The sequence below is a fragment of the Lipophrys pholis genome (assembly GCF_963383615.2).
Source record: "Lipophrys pholis genome assembly, chromosome: 16".
Taxonomy (NCBI): Eukaryota; Metazoa; Chordata; class Actinopteri; order Blenniiformes; family Blenniidae; genus Lipophrys; species Lipophrys pholis.
The window spans coordinates 16,848,988-16,870,164 of NC_137634.1; the positions used below are offsets into that span (position 1 = coordinate 16,848,988).

General features: G+C 43.2%; 1 protein-coding gene across 6 annotated transcripts in view; it reads right to left on the minus strand.

Moving 5' to 3' along the window:
• The window catches only part of tcf7 (transcription factor 7), a 64,204-nt gene that overhangs the window by 23,665 nt on the left and 19,362 nt on the right, over positions 1–21,177 (minus strand). For all 6 annotated transcript variants that reach the window (XM_080483148.1, XM_080483147.1, XM_080483145.1 and 3 more), the window contains exon 4: positions 1,978–2,104. In XM_080483148.1, coding sequence (XP_080339274.1) covers positions 1,978–2,104 — 127 coding nt within the window. The remainder of the gene's footprint in view (positions 1–1,977; positions 2,105–21,177) is intronic.

The following is a 21,177-nucleotide window of genomic DNA, read 5'->3' on the forward strand; positions in this document are numbered from 1 at the left end:
GAACACAAGCTGCAGCACAACAACCCAACAAGGAATTAAACCTTTCAAACATGTGTGTGTGTGTGTGTGTGTGTGTGTGTGTGTGTGTGTGTGTGTGTGTGTGTGTGTGTGTGTGTGTGTCAGGCTCATTCATATCAGACTCCAGTCTGCACTGAAGCTCATCACTTAAATCATGAATGTATAATGTATTAGTTTCATTTCAGTCCACACACACCATGTATTCACTTTCCATTTCTTCTGTCTTTCTTTCATCTCTCTTCCACCGAGTTACTTTTCTGCTACATTAGTTAACCATAAAACAGATTAAGAGAAGGTATGGATGACGATTTGCAATTAATTGAAAGTTTTACCTTAAACATAGTTAAATAATGATTTTTTTTTTTTAATGTTTTAAAGTGATACTATCTTGAATCCATTATGGTTCAGATATTCATTGAAAAAGTTTAAATCTACTGCAAAACCCAAAACGGATATGTTTTCTTTTGGTCAAATGATCAAAAGAAAAGAAAAGAAAAAAAATCATCAAAAGTAACTGGAACCAAAACTGTAACTGGTCAGCCAAGTGTCACAATTACCTCAACTTATTTCCACATTAAAACTTCTTTTTTAAAGTTCCAAAACAAGATTTTCCCATTAAAAGGAAAGTGTTTCATATACAGCTGAGGAGGGGCTGACTCTCTAAAAAAAAAAAAGGTCTGATTGATGATTGAAAACTCAAATCTCAATGATTACGTTTGATTTTCGGCAAATCAGGATGTAATTGTGTACTTGGAGGTCCATGAAATTATTTCATCTTCCAAATACACTCGTGTAACGTGCAGCTTTAGGGAGAAATCTATTATGTAGTGATGAATCCTCACAGGAGCATGAACGCGGTCAGCAGATTTTATGGTAAAGCTCATGAGCCGAAAAAACAAAAAAGCCAGTAAGACTGTTTCAACACAGCGGCTGAACGCCGGCAAACTGGCACATGAACGAGAACAGCCACTCCTCATACACGTCGGCTTTGTCTTCAAAGGACCTTAAAAGTGGTTATAAAACCCTGATGAATCGGCCTCTGGGGATCATGACTGCATTCAGCAAATTCGACGTCGAAATGGTCGGTAGTTGAGACGTCTTGCCCCAGAAATCTAAAACAGACCCGACTTAACTCTGCCAGCCTTCAGGCCCTGCCTCCAGCGGGGCAGAAAGCCTTATAGTGTTTAAATGTCAGGGTGTGTTTGTTTGTGACTTCCAAACAGAGTGCAGTGTGTGTTTGTATGTGCAGTGCTTGTTAAGGAGAACCTTGTGTGCGCTGCTGCGATGGTTTGTGCGATTGTCACCCTAATTGTTTCCATCTTTATGCGTGTGCGTGTTTGCGCGCGTGTGTTTGCGTGTGTGTGTGTGTGTGTGCGTGCGCGCGCATGTGGCTGGCGGTCCCTTCAGAAGAGCAGGCCACTTCAGAGCAGCTGTGGGAGCGCCACAGGCTGACGGAGACTACGCTACCACTTCACACAAGGCGTGCGTGCCTCTGTGTGTGCGCGTGGCCGTGGACGAAATGAGAAATCAACAAACATTATGTGCATATATGAAGAGGGGTGGGGTGGGGGGTTTGAATACATCACATTTGTCATTTTGCAATCCGTGTGCGAGTGTCTGTTTCTGCTAAAGTGAGGCAACGGTGGTGCTGCATCTGTGCACGTGTGATGAATGATGTGTCGACAGCTCGACCAGATCACAGCGTGCGCGCCAACCGCCATTTCGGCAACAATTCAGCAGCTGTCTGGACTTTGTCTGTGACCATTCTTGTGTGTGTCTATGTGTGTGTGTGTGTGACCCCGACTCTTCAAAAATACAGAGCAATGACAAGGACACGTTTTCCTTCTGCATGCCTGCGATACCACCGAGTATATAAACTTCTGTCATGTGTGTGTGAGAATGAGAGAGAGAGAGAGAGAGAGAGAGAGAGAGAGAGAGAGAGAGAGAGAGTATTCCCACCTGTTTTCTGGCTCATGTCTGTGGGCAGGTGAGGAGGACTGGGGCTGAAGTGATCGTTGCTGTAGGGCAGGAGGGACGTCAGCGGGTGCATCCCGTGCGACTGCTGCACCACCGACACTTTGTTCGACTAAAAACCGAAAACGACATTGGGGTTAATTTAGCAGGACTTTTGTAAAAATTGGAAAGATACAGGATGGCTAAAGAGGAATCAAGCAAAACAAACAGCATGAGGTTTAATCATATTACCATAGAAACAACAGAACAGCATCAACTTATCAAGATTTTGACTTTATAATCGTCAGCTAATGTTAAAGCGGCAAGTCAAATCTGAGGATAAGACAGACGTTTAATAACTTAACACTAATTAAATTCCAAAAAACTATTCCAAACTGATCACAAACCATTTGATCAGTGTATCTACTCAGAATATTTGGTAACTGTATGTCCAGATTGAGGATCAGTCACTCAGTTAAAGGCTGCTGATCACAGAGCTCCACCATTATGCATATATTCCTTTCATTTAGTTTCTTCCATAAGAAATTAGAAGACATATCCAGCCCAATAAAAACATGAAACAAATTAAAAAAGAAAAGTTTTCGGTTGGTTAACTGATGCAAGATTACACCCATACAAACATGTGGACTACAGGGGTCTTGATTATTCAGAATTTTTTTCCGTATACCTGCGCGAGGGGACATTTTGCTTGCTACGATAACAATTCAGCGCACACGCAAAAAGACTGAAAGAAAGCTGCACGTTTTGAACATGGCTTGGAACAAAAGAGATGGGCTGTACTTTACTAGCATTGGTCATCACTGGAGCGGGGAGGGGGGGTGGGGGGTGGGAGGCGAGGGACCATTTGATCGATAAGCCTTTGATGATCAAGTGAGGCTGCGTGCGAGCTTATTTGCTTTCATGTTTCTGTTTACAAATGGCTTTCAATAACTTACGTGAAATCCAGTTATTGCTAATGCTCACAGCATGCTGGATGACATACGATATGTCACAGCGGTTTGGAGAGTTGGAGGCGGCTCAGCAGGCAGCCTTGAACACAGATCTGCTCAGCGTACGTTTGAACCAGGACCTGGGAGTGTGTGTGTGTGTGTGTGTGTGTGTGTGTGTGTGTGTGTGTGTGTGTGTGTGTGTGTGTGTGTGTGTGTCGACTGGGCACTGTAATTGTTTCAGTGCACATGTAAATATGTGTCTTCCTGCATGAGTGTGTTCGAGAGGGCTTGTGAGCAAGTGTTCCAATGGGCCGATCTGCGTGCATGGCCGTTGCATCTCTAAAGGTTCGCCAGTCTCCCCCCCCCCATCACAAAAAAAGTTTTTAAAGCAGCTTTATTCTCTACACTGTGATGGGCCGGTGAGCGCGTGCATGCTCGTCCGTTTGCACAAGTGTGTGTTCGTGTGTGTGTGTTCGTGTGTGTGTGTGTGTGTGTTCGTGTGTGTGTGTGTGTGTGTGTGTGTGTGTGTGTGTGTGTGTGTGTGTGTGTGTGTGTGTGTGTGTGTGTGTGTGTGTGTGTGTGTGTGTGTGTGTGTGTGTATGAAGCATCAGCACTACAGAGAGGCAGATCTGCAGCTACTTGCTGGGCCTCCTGCTGAGTTACAAAGTGAATACCTTATCACTTAAAGGCAGAGCTTGCCCACGCTACCCTCCGCATTACCACGCGCACTCGCACACATTTTCAACAGCTGCTTTCCTATCAATCAGCATCTTAAACTCTCGGCACGCACGCACACACGTGCACAGAGAAACGGACCCTCATGTGTATGCTACACGGTTAGCCGCTGAGCTAAGATCAAACTACTAAAACCGCTTTTAATGTTGAGAGACATGAAAACAAAACGCACTGCGTCTATAGCGGGGAGCCGGGGGGGGCATGGGGGAAGTAGGTAATGTGAGCACAAAGTGGTGGAAAGAAGTCGGGAATCAGAGATGGAGGAAAATAACTAAGATTAGGACGGAGTAGCTCATTCATCACGTTACAGGATGAGGCAATAGAACGATCCCGGCATGTTTAGGAGACACAGGTTGAAACCTGATTGAACGCGGCAGAGTTAAAAGGGATTCAGGGTATGTGGATGACCACTAACTACTTCCCTCATCACAACAGAGAAGGTTCAACGGGTGTTGCTAATTTGTTGGGGTGTTTGCATCATCGCAGCCTGCTGTCCTGTGGTTATTGCTTGTCTTTACTCATTTGGGATGGAAGACAGCAGCTGTCAGGACCTCCACTTTTACCACCCAAGTATTTTCACAGTATTAGAAGATGGTTGTGTCAAAAAAAAAAAAAAAAAAAAAAAACAGAGAGAAAGACTGTATTGATGTTTTGTGGAAAATGTTTTCTGCGATTAGAAGTATACATTCGCAGCTTGTAACGTCTCAAAAATACACAAATTCACAGGTGAACGAGGTTTGTGTCCATTCCTCGACAAAATTTCACAGTATTTATACAGAAACTCGGCCTGCTTTATAATCAAAACAAACATTATGGAACCTTTAACGGTGTTATCGTAGTGGCCAATTTACAGAAATTAGAGACTAAATGTGGAATGGTACTTAAAAGATGGAACCCGGTGATTAGGCATGACATGGCAAGCAAATGTAGATTTTTAACTTCTATGTACCTGTGCAGTCAGAGAGGTGTTTTCGACCAATACAATATTCTGGGGGGAATATACAAAGTCCCATTTAATTTTTAAAGGATTTTCTTTGCCTCTTTTTTCAAAGAAATCAGATATTTGGGGAGATGAGGAAAAAATGCTTTTACGCTACTTAATGTCACAAATTATAAACAAAGACGTTTATTTGTTCATATTACGTTTGAGACTTGCACAGCTCTGTCCAGGGAAAAGTAAAGTGCATTCTAGTTGTGGTAGCACTGACATTCAGCAGGGAAAATCCCAAATCGTGCACTTTGCACCAGCGGTGTGCTGCCTGAGAATGTGTGCGTGTCTAAAATGTTACGTGGCATTAAAATGTCGGCCCTGAATGAGAGCTAAAACTGGCAACGAAGGCAATAGTGGATAAATATTTGAATGCGTGTTCGAGTTGTGTGAAAAGAGGGAACGGCACACGGGGAAGAAAGGAGGCTGCAAAAACATTAGTATTCATCCAGGCGCCCACAAATCGACCAAATGTGAAGTTCTGCATGGGACTCACACCGACATACAGTGCATGTACAGACACATGCACATGGGGTCTGCACATTATGGATGCAAACACACACACAGACACACACACACACACTCTGCTAGGCTGCTTGGAGCCTTCAAATGTAGCTGCGGCTCCGTTTCACGTGCTGAGGTTGATTTAGCCGTTTTTGCTGTAACATTATAGCCGCAAAATCGTCCATTTATGTTTCCTCTCTTCCTCGGGGTAATTAGCCAGCCTTGAAGTGGCTTTTGCTGTGCCTTCCTTTTTTTACACACACTCAGGGAGGCTGACTGAGAGCACTCATTTAACCCGTAATTATCAACCCCTCTGTGTTTAAGAAGAAGAAGAAGAAGAAAAAAAAAAAGTCCCCCCACCACCACACACAACTTGCACATAATTAATCATTGCAGAAACAGGCGAGTTTTCACATGCATGTGTGGGGAAGTCGAACGGATAAGATCAGATAACACGTCTTTGAATACAAAACCTATAGCTATGTTTATCAAAAAAAAAAGGGGGGGGGGGGGGGTCACGACTACATATATTCAGGTGCACACACACACACACAGATGAAGGGAAAATGTCCCACACCCTTTAATTTACAGGAGTTACCCACCCTTGCAGGCTGACATAAATCGCAGGAGCAGAAATTTATGGTGCAAATCGATAGTAAATACAGGGGGTGAAAACTGTGAACAAGTCAACCTTGAGGAGGTTTTTCTTTCTTTTTAAACTGCAAATAACATGGATGAAGACCCGTCCGCCCATTCGGAACAGTGGTTTTAAACCAGGAAGTGTTGGGGCAGTGTGAGTCAGGTGAAGTTTCCCCCCCCCCCTTCTTCCAAGAGCTCAGACAGCAAAAGTTTGACATCCAAAAACCAACTATGTAAACCACGCTCACTCCCTGCAGTGATCGGCATGTTGGCGGCACCTGAAAGTGGGCGGAGCTTCAAGCCCTGCACAGGTTTGTTTCTCTCTGCCTTTTGTTTTTATATTCCTGCTCCAATTATAAAAGGCACATTCTTCCCATTGACGCGTTGTTAGACTACATTTCTCGAATGTAAGCAAATCAGCTTCAGTGGAAAGAAGGTGTGAGAGTTTGTAGGACACGATAAGTGTATGCGCAAACTCTTTTTTTTTCAAATCACATTTCGGGATCAATTCTATTTTTTTTAAACTTTGAAACAAAATTCATGTATACAAAAGCTCATTGAAAAAAAAAAAAAAGAAAATAGTGCTGACTCAGCATCTAGTCATCTAGATGTCGCTCTTTATTTAGCTGCTGAATTCCTCCATCCACAATATGGCAAACGACACTAATAAAAAAGTTGAGTCCCTTTTTTTTTTTTTTTTTTTTTAAATTAACCTCCGATTCAGAGATTCTGTTAATGTGTGCAACACAGACATCCTGGATTCAGGAGGGAAAGACCTCGCTGTAACAAATGGTGAGTTCACCTTGGGTGCACTGCATCCATTCTCATTAAAAATTCCATTTCAATATATACATTTTTTTTTTTTTTTTTTAATTCCCTGACGCTCAGGCCCAGCAGGGGGTGCCATGTAAACCCCCGTAACCTGCTGGGCTTTCAATACACCAGGGGAATACGCTGCAAGCGTCATTGTGCTTTGATTACTTCAGTGCTACTCCGCAGTAATTCTGGCCTATTTCATAAAACGGTGTTTAGGTTGAGCAGGTGGGCCGATTGGATGAGGCTGAATAATCTCCACATGCACGTGAAGAGACCCTCGTGTCAAACGGCAGCGGCTGCCGGACCAATCAAAACGCCTCGGTTTGTAGATTACATCAAAGATTTAATTACATCAAAGAGGCGATTACTTTAAAAATTACAATTAGATATCAGCACCTTTTAAAGTGCGTCAGGAAATCGAAACTGGCCGCCAGTGTCTCTGTAGTCTCATTTCCCTTGAAAGGCCTTTGATTTATCAGCATATTGTTGCAGCCTTTTATCTTCACTCTATTTGAACAGAAATCTGTGGCTGAATACAAGAGTTAATGGGATCTCGGATATCACTAGTTTGTAATGACGGCCCTCCGCCTTGCCCTCATGTACACACACACACACACACACGTATGCATTTCACGCACACAATACGTGCAAAGAAACACAGTTTGCCTGCACACACACACACACACACACACACACACACACACACACACACACACACACACACACACACACACACACACACACACACACACACACACACACACACACACACACACACACACACACACACACACACACACACACACACACACACACACACACACACACACACACACACACACACACACACACACCGATAAAACCCCTCTAATGTATTCTTTAGTTTTCGGATGACACACTTAGTAGATTTGTCTCTTTTTCTATTTGAAGCGGAAATTAAAGCGTCCTCTCTCTTGCCCCTCTCTCTGAGTGCTTTTGAGGCTAATGTCTTTAATCTCACATTTCATGGAGATGGCACATTAAAAACATTCAGTCACAGTTTGTTTCACAATCATCCTTGTCCTGCTTGGGGCTGAAATAAAGACATATTTAAAAAAAAAAAAAAAAAAAGAGTGCGGACAGCCAAATAGAACAAACGGTTTCTTCAGGGGAAAAGAAAAGTGACCTGGTAGCCCAAAATTTGACCTAACAAACCTTCATATTGAAGCAAGTGAAAACAAACATTTAATAAATCATGTCTTAGCCGATAGATTTAACCAGATCGTAACACACAGTAAATATATTAAATATCAAAAAAAATCGACACTTTCTTTTCACGATTGCTGCTGCAAAAGGCTTAAAATTCACCTCTTTTCACGTTTTTTTCCCCCCATCTTGAATGAGGTGTAGTGTAGCCCGTAGGACCATCCAATGCTGGCAAAATGAGGAAAAACCTTGATTGTTAAACCTAAAAACATGATTGTATATAATCACTGTTACGTGAATGAGCCTACTCCTTCTATTTTAATGGAGTGTGTGAAAGAACGAGTTGGGTTTCTGTACAATTACAAATGTGCTCGTATCCAGATGTTACAGCTTGAACACGAAGACAAGGAGTGAACTGTAGAAGGTGCTCAGTGGGGGAAAAAACAAAAACAAAAAAAAAAGATCACCTATGATTATTTCCCTGCAGGTTGATTTTCTTTTTCTAAGTAGTACGGGAAAATGTCAAGGCAGTTGACCCCCCCCCCTTCTTCACTTTCTCTGTGTATTTTACAAGACTAACAATTTGCTCTCCAAAAAACACATCCTGAGTGGTCAGAAGACACGGTCAGCTTCCTGAAAAACCATGCGTGCACACACCGTGTCTGCTGATGGGTGTTGGGTTTACCGGCGATCACAAGGGGGAAAAAAAAACATGCAAGTAAAAAAAAGTCCAACACCAGAGAGAGAGAGAGAGAGAGAGAGAGAGAGAGAGAGAGAGAGAGAGAGAGAGAGAGAGAGAGAGAGAGAGAGAGAGAGAGAGTGAGAGAGAATTTACTTCATCAATATTTGCCATTTCTCTGGAAAAAGGAGGCGGAAGGAAAAACACAGTGTCAAAAATATGTAAACTGCCTGACATCAGGTAGAACAATTTTGAAACTTCTTTGCATGACAAAAAGGAATATTATGATTGATACAACTTTGTGGAGAAATGGTTTGTCTCATGCTGAACATGTGTGGCTTTGATTACCCACAACAACAACAAAACTGGTTTAGTTTTGCTCCAGTCGAACAAAGATTCGGGAAATATGGATTTTTCATGTCACGTTACCCTTTTAAATAATTTCAGTTATTTGTCAAATTTTGATATTTTGTTTCCTTTTACTGCATAACATCATGTCAAAACTTTAGAAGCGATTTAGAGACTCAAACCTGCAGTCCCATTATTTCAACGTTGCATTCGTACACAACCAGTTAGCCCAAGTAAATACATTTTGAAGAGATGAAATGCAGCCGAGGTTATGTTTTTTGGGGGAAAATTACAAACTGAGATGATGCTTAAATTGAACACATGTGTAAAACGCTCCCTGCCAGCCCGCGTTTTAGCGGCATGAACCAAAAATCGGACGCAGACTCCAGCGTATTCGTCTTTTTCTCTGGAGGTTGAGCCCTCCTGCTTTTCCAATACCATCATATCAACCCGCTTCGGCCCTCGTGACCTCCCACAACCCGTCCCGGCGCGGAGTTGGTCCCCCCAATCTGGAAGTCATTGCCTTCTCCGGAGTCAGGAGCCTAAAATGAGAGCCTCTTAGTTGGAGGTTTGGGCAACATCAAAGCCTGGGCAACCATAACAACGCAGCTATGTTTAAAAAAAGGAGCAAACACCCCCCTCAGCACGCCCACCCACTCCCCCAATTACACACACACACACACACACACACACACACACACACACTGAAATGCTCATATACATGCCTGAATGCATGTATGCAGGGATACGCCCAGTGTGTGTGCACGCACGCACGCACGCACGCACGCACGCACGCACGCACGCACGCACGCACGCACGCACGCACACCACGGTCCAATGCTGCCACACACCACTGGAACATCTGGGTTCTGGCCATGATGAACTGGTGTGGGTTGAGCTGTGTGTGGATTCTAACCATGCACACTACACTGAAGTCTTCATAGAGAAGGATGCGGCATGTTTTCTCTGCAGATTTCCATTTCAACATTTAGGAAAACAATGATTTCTATTCTTTTCCAGTTTGGCCAGTTTCCCCAGTATGATTCTGGACTGTTAATTAGGACTTAAAGTGTCTTTTTTTTTTTTGTACCAAACAGCGACTCACTGACCAAATAACTAAGCAATTCACTTATTCGTGGATCCCTCGGTTCACCTATCCATCATTGTTTAGTCCTTAATGCAACTATGGCTGTCGTGCCAATAGAGAAAGCCAGACATCTTAGATGAATTAGCTTTCAGCTTGTTCGTTCTCGGAGAACCGAAGACACTCCTTGTTCAAACCAAACCTAATCTCTCCAGCTCCAAGTGGTAGAAGCTTGAACCGAGTTCCTCCTTAATGGTTGAACTCTTCACTCCATCGTGATCAGTGTCAACACTAAGTTCGTATTTGCCTGCTTGAAACGGCATAAATAATAAGTCAAAGGGTTAATTTTGCATCACGTCTTTCATCACAGCAACGGTGAGAAGAAGCAGTTGTCAGGTGGCACTGTGTAAGATCTCCCACATTTTGAAATGGCTCCTTTCTTTCAAGGAATTTCTTAGAGGTCTTCTGTAGAAATGTTTCTCGCAGCGGCGGTTCTTTGTGCAAGTTGGTAGCAGTGGAGGTAATAACAGAAGTGACCGGTTTGAGCAGAGAGATTCACCTTCACACCTAATTTGACATCAGAACTGGGACTTGATGTCGTGAAAAACCTCTGAGCTCTCCGTGCGGGCTCCTGGCCACCGATGCGAGAGCGTGCAAAATCCTGTCCAAGCACCGCTGTGGCATCGAGTTATCGCTCTGATAATGAGCGGAAGGAGACAGGCTGGAAGGTAACTTTCTCCTCCGGACTGTGGTGACTGCATCAGAAATGACCTCAAAAGGATAAGTAATGGTGTATTTGCTTATTTTGATCAGATCAAGCAATTGTTTGTAACAGTAACATTAATACACGGAGTCGACAGGAAGTGAAACAACCACATAGGACATAAATCCTCCTGTTGAGTTCATTCAAACAATAGCTGCTACAACTTTGAGCGCCCGCAGCTGGATTTTGCTCAGCGCTGTCAGAAAGGTTGTGAGCGCTCACCATAGTAGGAGGAGGAAGAAGAAGAAGAAGAAGAAGAAGAAGAAGAAGAAGAAGAAGAAAAAAAAGGTGTCAGTGTTTGCATTTTTTTCTAAGACAAGCCGGCAAGGATTGTTTCCAGTGCAAAATGTCAAACTCAAACAACTGTGTTTATCTGACCTGGTTTATCTGGTGGCCGTGGTTTGGGAAGAAATTTTGACTTAATCATCCAGACGGAGAAAAAAACAAAAGTGACCTTTCGGTGAATCTCCTTCCACCTACTCAGCAGTGTGAGGGAAAGGAAACGGCAGCCTGAGAACACTGCTGAAAAGATCCCCGTTGCGATTGCGATCCTGTCCTCGGGGTTATGCGGCCCGTCCCCCTGCTGTAGATGTCTGTCGCTCAGTCATTGTGAAACCTTTCCTCTCTGGCTGCAACAGCACAGCTTTCACTCACCAGCTCAGCCTGAATATCAGTCTACGTATGGCCCCAAATGGGAAATGCCACCACACATCAAAAAAACCCTGCAGTGACGCACTTCCTGTGTACCACTCTCTCTTTATCACACAAATTTACCGCCGATCCCCACAACAAAAGACAAACACAGGGGGGTCATACTGAAAGCAAGATTTTTCTCGTCACAACTATATTCTATGAACTAGCTATTGTTAGAAATAAATGTTTGGAAAAGTGACTTCCCATCTGTGATGGACTGGCAATACCCTTTCCTTTACCCCTCCCAAAGGGAACGAATGGATGGACAATGTCCATTGTATCTAGAAAACCATCACATATACAGAAGTATGTGCAATTCAGAATGTCCAACCTGATGATCTGCTGCGTTTCTGTGTCATATTATTTCATATTCAAACAGATATTACTTAAAATGACATTTAAAGCATCCAGCACATGTTAAACACGCCGCTCCGAGCCCCAAATTATCATTCAATAGACTATTTGACACAAATATTCAAAGGTCATTAGCAGCGAGTTCATCACCGCGGGTGGTCATTGGACCGAGCAGTGCCAGACGTTCCTGACCAGGGTGGTTTGTTCCAGGTTGAAGCGAGAGGGAAAGCAGTGGGTGCTTCAACTGTCAATATCTGCCACAAACTTGTGTTTTGAAACGGCGAATCTCATTTAAATCTATTCTTTTAACACACGTTATTGTTCCACATCTATTTTCTATGACTGTGTGTATGTGTGGAGTGGTCCGGGTGCTGGTGAGGCTGGTGTAGACGACTGATTCTACACGTCGGGCCGACTGCTTCCCTAAGACTTGCCTCAACAGTCAGCTCAATCAGATTACATGCTTTCTGCCCTCTGGGTCACCGGTTCACTTCTCGTGCACGGTGCTTTCTGTCTGATCCGCTCTCTTTGATGTTCGTATCAAAATAATCTCATCCCTGGGAGTTTGTGTTATGGAAGCATTGAGGGCCATGCAAAGGAAATAACTGGGGGGCAGACATGCTGAATAGCCTTAACAACCACCCCCCCCCCCCCCCCCCCCCAAACAGAAATATTTTCTGGATATTTTTTATTTGCATGCACAAATACGTTCTATGGTGCTCTAATAAATATGAAAGGACATCTGCTTTTTGAAAAGTGAGATATTTTTGCACAAATTTGCATTTCATTTGTACGATTTGCATGACTTTTCAAAGGGGGAAAGAAACACGACTACAAAACCAAGCGGAGTTTTGCTCCCCATATTTTCCAATTCTTTCCACGCTGCATCACGTCTTAGAAGAAACAAAAACAATTTGTGGTTAAAAGGGGGAACATCAAATAAAGAAGTTTCCAAGTTCTGGCAGGTCAGAAAGTCAACCGAATTGCCACGCTGCTTCCGAGGATGATTGAAAGCTACTGTTGTCTTTTATCTCCCGATCTCTGCTGGTCATCAGCATTGACAAACCACAACCAAAAGCCACTGTCCACTGCTTCGTCAGCGCTCACTGAGGTGCCATTAACAGTTTCACCATCAAAAGACGGAAATCACCATTTTAATTTGATTATCCTGCCTCGCCTGCTCCAGTGACACGACTGGAGCTTCTCATCAATCAGTTCAACTACAAAGCATAAAAGACTTTTACCAAGTGCCAAAAAATAAATAAAAAAAAGGCTCAAAGTATCTGTTAAACATCACAATGAACACAAAAACAACTTGATGACCATCAATTTTACTGCAGAACAAGAATAAAAGAATCCTTACAGTTCGTTCTGTGAACGATTAGAATGGTCCATATGTTAAAGAAAGATCAAGTTAAGCACATTCATGTAGTGATAGTTGACTCTTTTTAGCTATGAGTTAATGAACTATTTATTTATACTGAAATATCTTTTGAGCTCACAAAAGTATTTAAACAAGTTTAAAAACGCTCAAATTATGACACAATATTTTTGAAATATACCTTGCTCTTAAAACAATATTGATATGGATGCTATGGAACTTAAAAAGCAGCTTTCAATCGCTCAATTCAGAAAACATTTGATTCTAAAAACAATATTTAATATTCCAGTAAGAGTATTTTTTTTTTTTGCCAGCTTTGCTATATTTAGGCCCTCAAAAGCAGTTTAGGGAGTGAAAGAGGAAGGAAAGTTGTTGAGCACAAATCCCCGATGTGCTGTTTGGAGGAGGCGACTCACAAACAGATGACATCGGGGGCAAAGGCAGAGCGCCCCGGGGCTGCTGTCCGATCGGTGCGCCGCTTTCATCGTCTCTCTGAAAGATCAAGCAGGCCGACCAAGGACCACTTAAAGAAGCGCCTTTCACCAAAGATCACGGTCGCTGCAACAAACACTTCTGAGGGCTGGTTATTAATCAGCGCTGGTGACCAGCGTCTGCTCTGATGGCTGATCCCAAAACACTTTAAAGGTCTCTCAGAGGTCCTCAATCCTCAGTCTCCATGCATGAAGAGGCTGCACAGGCCTGAAGCAGAGACCTTTGAGTTGGAAAAAAAAATTCAAAAGGAAGAAGATACTCTGAAGACGGGAACTGTCTTTTCTATCTTATTTTAAGACTCTACAACTGAGTGGCTTCTTGATTTCTGGAAAAGTCCTTTTGATTTACACAATTAGCAGACACTTCGGTCTGAACAAGTAATAATATCAGGTGTAAGAGTTTTTAAAACCAGCAAAGTCCATCATGTGGTTTATTAATACATTTTAAAATGAAAATTGATCGGTCAATCTGTGATTTCCGTATGTTTTATCTTCCAATAAAATTCAATGTCAAATCGAAGGGACGAGAGGACGGGATCACTGAAAATAGACCAAAACATTTTTAGCTCATTCCAATCGATTATTATGAGTTTTGCCTCCAAAATTAGATCTGACGAGGCGAAGTTTGGTCACGTATCGTTTAAAACTGAGGAGCAAAAGAAGGACATGCGCAAGCAAAAGAGAGAGTAGATCCAGGAGAGAATGGAGGGATGAGTAGATGGATTAAAGTGTAGAAGGAGGTGCAGATGTTGCACCCCCCCCATTCAATCCTTTCATGTCCTAATTTATTCTGTCTGATTAATTCCTCTTGGCCCAGCGGCTGGAGGGATTCCTCTGGATGTGCGGTGGGCTCCACCTCCCAGCAAACTTCCCCTGCGCTCCTCCCTCCCCCTTTGCTACTGTACCTCTCCTGCTTGTTGGGGCCCACCTGCTGGGCCGGTCCCACTTCTCGCATGCCGCGCTGCAGCGAGGAAACAGAGGGGGCACGCAGTAACCGTAGCAACCGTAAGACTGAGCGTGAACCACAGGCTGCGAAAAAGTCCTGACGCCAGAAGATCTGCCTCGGGACCGTTTCTCCCTTTAATTGCCTTGTATGGATGAAAATTGAAACTATTAAAGCAATGGTTAGTCATTAAAGGGGACACTTACTATTACAAAAACAGCTGTGAATGTCAGCTTTATTTTGAAGTAAATGAAATAACGCTGTCTTCTGGAGGGGAATGAAAGTTAGTAACTGGTGGTTCCACAAATTTGTCAGTCCAAAGATACGAGTTGTTGGTGAGTTGGTGTCGCTGAATTAACCACAAGCGTAAATGAGTATGTATAGTTGGTTTCTCTGGACATTTGTACACATCTGCATTGGAACAGCCATTCATACACATGAATTGCATTGCAGTTTGCATTCCAGGCCACTAGCTGGTGGTGTGTTTTTGTGCACACAGAAAAGAAGGATGTAGGCATTCAAGTGCCTTTTAGCAGTTCACTCCATATAAGCAACTTGGCATGTCTACCTACATTCAAGCAAGCTCAAAAAATAAACAAAGAGTGTTTGTTTTTTTTGCCCTAAAGTTAAATACACAATATCTCTAGGCAATGTGTGTTGTATGAATGAAATTGAGTTAATAACAGAAATTTACTTACAAATGCACTGTTATATAACTGCTTGATTCTTATAAGTAGAAGTTAACGTTTAGATTATGACTGCAACCATAAAATACAGATGCATATTGAGACAATTTAATTACATTTACATAAGTGAAAGAAAACTCTAGTACACAGTCTAAATATAAGCAGGAGCTTTGTGCCATGTAATGCCAGGGGGATCAATAGAAGTACTCAAGCTGGTGACAAGCTGCTGCCGTCCTAAAAGGTATGATGGTTATTTCCCAAGAGAACAGACTTCTTTGTCTGCACAAGTGTTACTGCAACAGACACATTTGTCTGGTACTCACATCCCATGGCCAAATGACTGATCCTGCCTTTCAATGTAAAGTGAAAACCCTAAAACTTGCCAGATGAGAGGAGAATGTGACCTCTCCTAACAGGCGCTGCAGCGATTGAATAAAAAAAAACTGTCCGTGAACGTTCCACTGAATTTACTCGACCAAAAGAAACAGGTTTCATGGTTGGAGTTTAAAAAAAGAATTTTACAAGGGCCTCACTTCACTGCTTCGTTGACTGCGCACGCTCACATTTTTGAATGGCCTGAACAAATAAATTGAACGTTACAAGACTCCTTTCACCAAAGCAGAGCGGCTTCTGCCAAAGAAAATCGGATGGATGTGAAAACTACACATGGGAGTTTCATCCAAACACCTGGAAAAACAGCTCTGGTATTCCTCTAAACTGTCATTTATCGTTATAAGATGTTGTTACCACAAATGGTTTGGCTCGGTCTCAGGGGGGGATATGTTGCTTTCCTGAATGATGGATAAGTCCCTGCAGTCGGTTACTGTTACACAGCTGCATCAGTGTCCCCCATAGAAGACACAAGAAATGTGATATAAATGGGGGGGAAAAAGATTTATAAAAGGTGGATTATATTCTGAATAAGTCACACTGAATCAATTATGCCATCCTGTGTGCCTAAACGTGACTTAATTGAAAAAATATCAGGAAACCTCTCTCTTTTTTTTTATGAGAAAACATGAGGTTTCAATGTGTTTCACCCTCAAAGTGGCTTTTACTCGTGCTCACAAAAGGGATCACATAATATCCTCCCCATTGTACAATCGTGGCCTTTCCCAATTGTGTTTTCCATCAAAACAAAGCAAAAAATGCCATAAACATCATGCTAATCTCTCAGCTGAATGCCGGGATGTTCTCTGTGTATCAAGTCCAAGTCATGATGGTTAAACATATTTCTATTTCTCCACCCCACCCCCTCCTCCTTCCTTCTCTGTGTGATCCTGGGAGATGCACTTCATGTGTTTGGCAAACATCCTCGCCGTAGTTTGACTGGCTTGAATTAAAGATATGAGATGTGAGCCACCCACTGCTTGTTTGTTTGTTCAAGACTGTGAGTAAGCAGAGGGAAGGCGAAGAGGGATGAAACAGGACAGAGGATGGAGAGAATGAATAAAAAACAGTGGGGAGGACAAAGAATTTAGAAACAAAAACTGGAAAGTAGCTGCTCTGAAGATTAAAAGGTAAAAAAGAAAGAGACAAGACAGCGATTGAAGAAAGTGAGTGTATTTATCCAGTATTAGGAGGGATATTTGAGTTTTCAGCTTTAAAAAAACTTTCCAATATGGCGAGATATTATTTAAATGCTGTTGAAGAAGTTTGGCAGCTACTCTTGAATGCAGCCTCAAACACCATCATCATCCACCGTGTGTTGTTTGACATTGGCTGATCTAGACGCATATCAAAAGATCTCAAAAAGACCCCAAAAAAAAAAAAGGAGCAACGCCTCGAAGCACTGAGTTCGATTCCCGCAATGGTAGCTGAGAGCAGCCAGTTAAAAAGTGCCCGTTACCGCAGCCATAACTGTTTGTCACCGTGTGGCGTCTTACATCATTGACCGCCTATCCCTGCACTGCACCTCTGTGGCAGTTCTTCTGAATCCAAGGGGGATCCCTCCTCTGCCCGTCCAGATCACATTACACATGGCTCAGAGCTCTGATGTGGCTGCAGACGGAGAGCGTACGAACCCCGGGCCACAACCACACGGCCGAGCTCAGCGCAGGCCCCATCCTGTGGTCTCCGTGCTATTAAAGAATATTTTTGAATGTCTTTTACGTTCCCCAACTGACGTACCACCCCCCCTCCCCTCCCCTACACGCTGCTGTTTCTTTTATTGGGGAATGGAGTGCAAACTAAGTGCTTGTGAGCAGATGCACTGGAGGCTTCCTCAACTTTAGTTTTCACTATTGGAACAGAAATATTCTGGTGAGTTCTGGCAAGAGAGAGGAGGAACTGAGGATAACTCGGAGCAGACGGATGCTGGTACGGAACCGATGTCGCTTTATTGTTGCACCATTGGCCAAGTCGAGAGGCAACCACACTGGGGAAAAGCTCAAAGCATAAATGATCCAACAGATAATACCTACACTCCAGAGTCTGAGGAAAGCTCCGTCTGGTTTTATTTTCCTCTCAAAATAAAATAACCATCATTGGGGAAATTGTACCACTAATTGCGGCAGCTTGTTGTGGTAGTCCTGAGGAAATATTTGAATTAACAAATGAACACCTGCCATGAAGAGGGGGCTGGTGGAGTGGAAATCCCAGAGTAGAAAGTGGAAAACTGCATTGCCCAGTCATTAGCGGAACAACGAGATGGATTATTTGCAAAGCAGACTAATGAGTTAATTACATTATGCTTTGACTGTGGCGGGATCTGCCAGAGGGACTGCTGTCTGGTACATTTTACATTGATTCTGATTATTTAAATGGTGTCCATCCCGCCCGTCCTAAATATTGTCTATTCACTTCATCCAACATTGGATCACAGGAAGTCAACGCCAATTTCTGGATGGAAGGAAATCCACGAAAAAGCCACGAAGAAGCATGAGCAGAACACGCCAACGCAACGCTGAAGGACCTCCGACCTGTATTTAAGCCAAGGACCTTGTTGTATAAAGCAAAGACACTCATCAATATGACTTGCTGGGGAAAAGATTGTTTTCACAAACACTCGAGTATATTGTTGAAAAATAACCTGGTGATTCTGGGTCTCATTCATCAAATACACAAAGAAAAAAAAAAAGATAATTTTAACTAAATCGTAGTGGTATGAATGCTGGTTAACTAGAACATTTCAAATGAACTAATGTTTTTCCAACAAAACTAATCAGTTTGAATCTAGTTCACATTACATTTGTCTAGTAGAGTCTGTAGTACACACACATTTGTCTACGTATCGTTGTAGGAGGGATAGTGTTGTGCAGCAGACTCATGCTGGATACCTTTCAACGGATCAAACAGAGAACCTGAAATGCAGACAAACAAGATAATGAAAGCGCAGATGTCACCGAGCAGAACCAAAAACTACAAAAGAAAAGCTGAGGAGAGCAAGGTGTCTGCAGGGAGAGCAGAGGATTCAAACATCAACGTGCAGATTCTGCTGAATGCATGTCTAAAAAGAGGAATAAGCAGCTGAGATGTATTACTTAATAAATATGTAGACAAACCGGCTGCTGCTAATGGATAAATAAAAGTAAATAACTGATTACAAAAGGGACGTCGACACCCCCCCACCCCCACCACCCCATTACAACATTGTCGTCAGCTCCCACCTTTCATCCATCTCCCTTCTACACATCAATTAAATCTCTTTCCACTGGCCAGGTCTTGTACTATATTAGCACCCTACCTTCCCTCGCTGCCTCTGTGTGAGTTTCTCTTTAATCTTCAGGAGATGTTACCATTGATGGGCCTATTGATTTGATGTTGCGCCAGCTGCTTTTATCTCCAAGAACTCAAAGAGGGGCTGGAGAGAAGAGAAAACACTCCCCACCAGTGCTAACCGTGCGGCGTCTGCTTCGCGCTGCAGCCTAACCCGGGGTGGTCGCAGACCGTTCCGATTGGCAGACACTCACACCTCCCAGTGCAATTCAGTCAGACCCAGTTAGTTTACCTGCAACTGTGACAACGCTCTCCTATTTATATGTCAAGACAGATATTAAATGCCAATAAAAGCAGTTATAGTAAAGCTCCTGCAACCTTTACAATGAGTCATAAAAGTACACTCCCTTCATCCGTGCCTCTTTTTCCATCCAGTGATGTCTCAAAAAACCATACTGACATCATTCAGCCAGTTCAAATGTGGTATTGCAAACCAGATTTAGCAGTTTGAAGTTAATGTAACGGCTCCAAAATCTAATCAAAGCCACAAGACCACTGTTAGCCCACATCCAAGTTATCTAAGAATCTTCCTCAGAATGTCACTTTAAACATGCAGATACAAATTATTCCCTGATGTCAAGTGGCGACTTTAAGTACCTTTCAAAGGATTTGGATTATTTGAATGTAATTTTTTCTCTCAGTTTGGGACAAAAAAACCTAAACAAAGCGGGGCTTTGAGAGTTTTCAACATAATACTACTCTGCAGGAGTCCCGTGTGTATGTTGGGAGGCTGAAGCGAGGGCGCTACCATGCAGCTGACCGCATGTGGCGCTCGTCCAAAACCCTCGCAAGAGCCAGCAGTGGTGCGTTTGACCGCAGAGCCCACGGGGCCTGTGCATGCAGCGGCATCACACAGGCCGCCTGTCACCACTCGCCATCTCCGGAGCACAAGAGTCCTCGCTGCTGTGCCGTGCATGTGTGCAAAGTGCCGCTGCATTTTATGTGTTTGGAACATATGTTGTGTATCCATTTATTACCTTCTTTTATAAGAAAAGTCAGCATGCGTGTCAGCTTGTGTGTTTGAGCGCAGGTTTGTCCTCATGCTTGTGTGCGAGAGGGTCCTCGAGAGAGCGAGAGCACGGCGGGCATTGGTTTCACGTTGAGCGCCAGCCAAGCTGCCCCGTTGGTCAACAGGCCTCGGGTTGATATTTTGCTATCGATCATCTGTACAAATAACATGGTGGCTTACCCGCAGTGTGCAATTATCACCCCAAAATAAAGCGACTGCTTCTACTTGAGGACCTCGGCTCTTTAAATAAGCTTCAGGCATGATGCTTTTTCCTGCACTGTTTACTTCTGCTTATGAAACTCATTTCAAGAGCTCAATCTATTCACCTCAAATTTCAAATCTCGCTACAATTTTTCCTGTGGGTGTCATGCGGGAAGTACTTCTGTGGATGAACGTCTGTGTCAGACACTTCAGGAGTTTGTGAGATGTCTTTATGACTTCCGCAGCAGCAGTGATGGGAGCAAAAGCCAACGGCAGTACAATTAAAGCACACGCTTGTGATCTGATCCGTTTCAACAGTAAAATTGGAAACCAATAAGAAAACATCTGCAGATTGGTACAATGAATCGAAATGTTGCACGTTAAAATGGTTTCCTGTTTCATCTTCACTTGCTCAAGCCAGATACATTTTATTTTTGTATGCTCGAGTCCATTATTATAACCCAGCAGACCCATTCTGAAACATTGCCAAGGTTTTTTTATAATATACAAACAGAGTTTGAAGTAACTTTGGATGACTAAGGACTAATTCACAGCTAATTTATCTGCAATGATCGTTGCGGCAGCCGTTTTGAGACACCAAAAGCAATCTAAAGGGCCGACCCCAATTGATTTGACATATTTCGGACTTCCAACATACGACATCCATCCATCCATCCATTTTCTCCCGCTTATCCGTTTCCGGGTCGTGAGGGAGGCAGTCTGAGCACCGTCACCCAGATCACATTGCACCGATTAAGAACCTTCCTGCGGGTGGTGAACCCACGGGAAGGTGGCGCCCGGCGTGGGACATGAACCCACTACCTTGAGACTGCGAGTCTCATGCTCTACCAACTGAGCTCATACGACATCCAACATTTGTTTTTAGGCACTAGCCTCATCATTTTGCAAGGTTAATCAATCAAACATTAATTGTATTGCATCTTTCATGCAGGTCAGCTCATTTTAAAGCTGATGAGAGCAAGCATTTATGGCTGCTTGATGAGTGACGATTCAACACAAAGCAATCACAGAAACGTGCA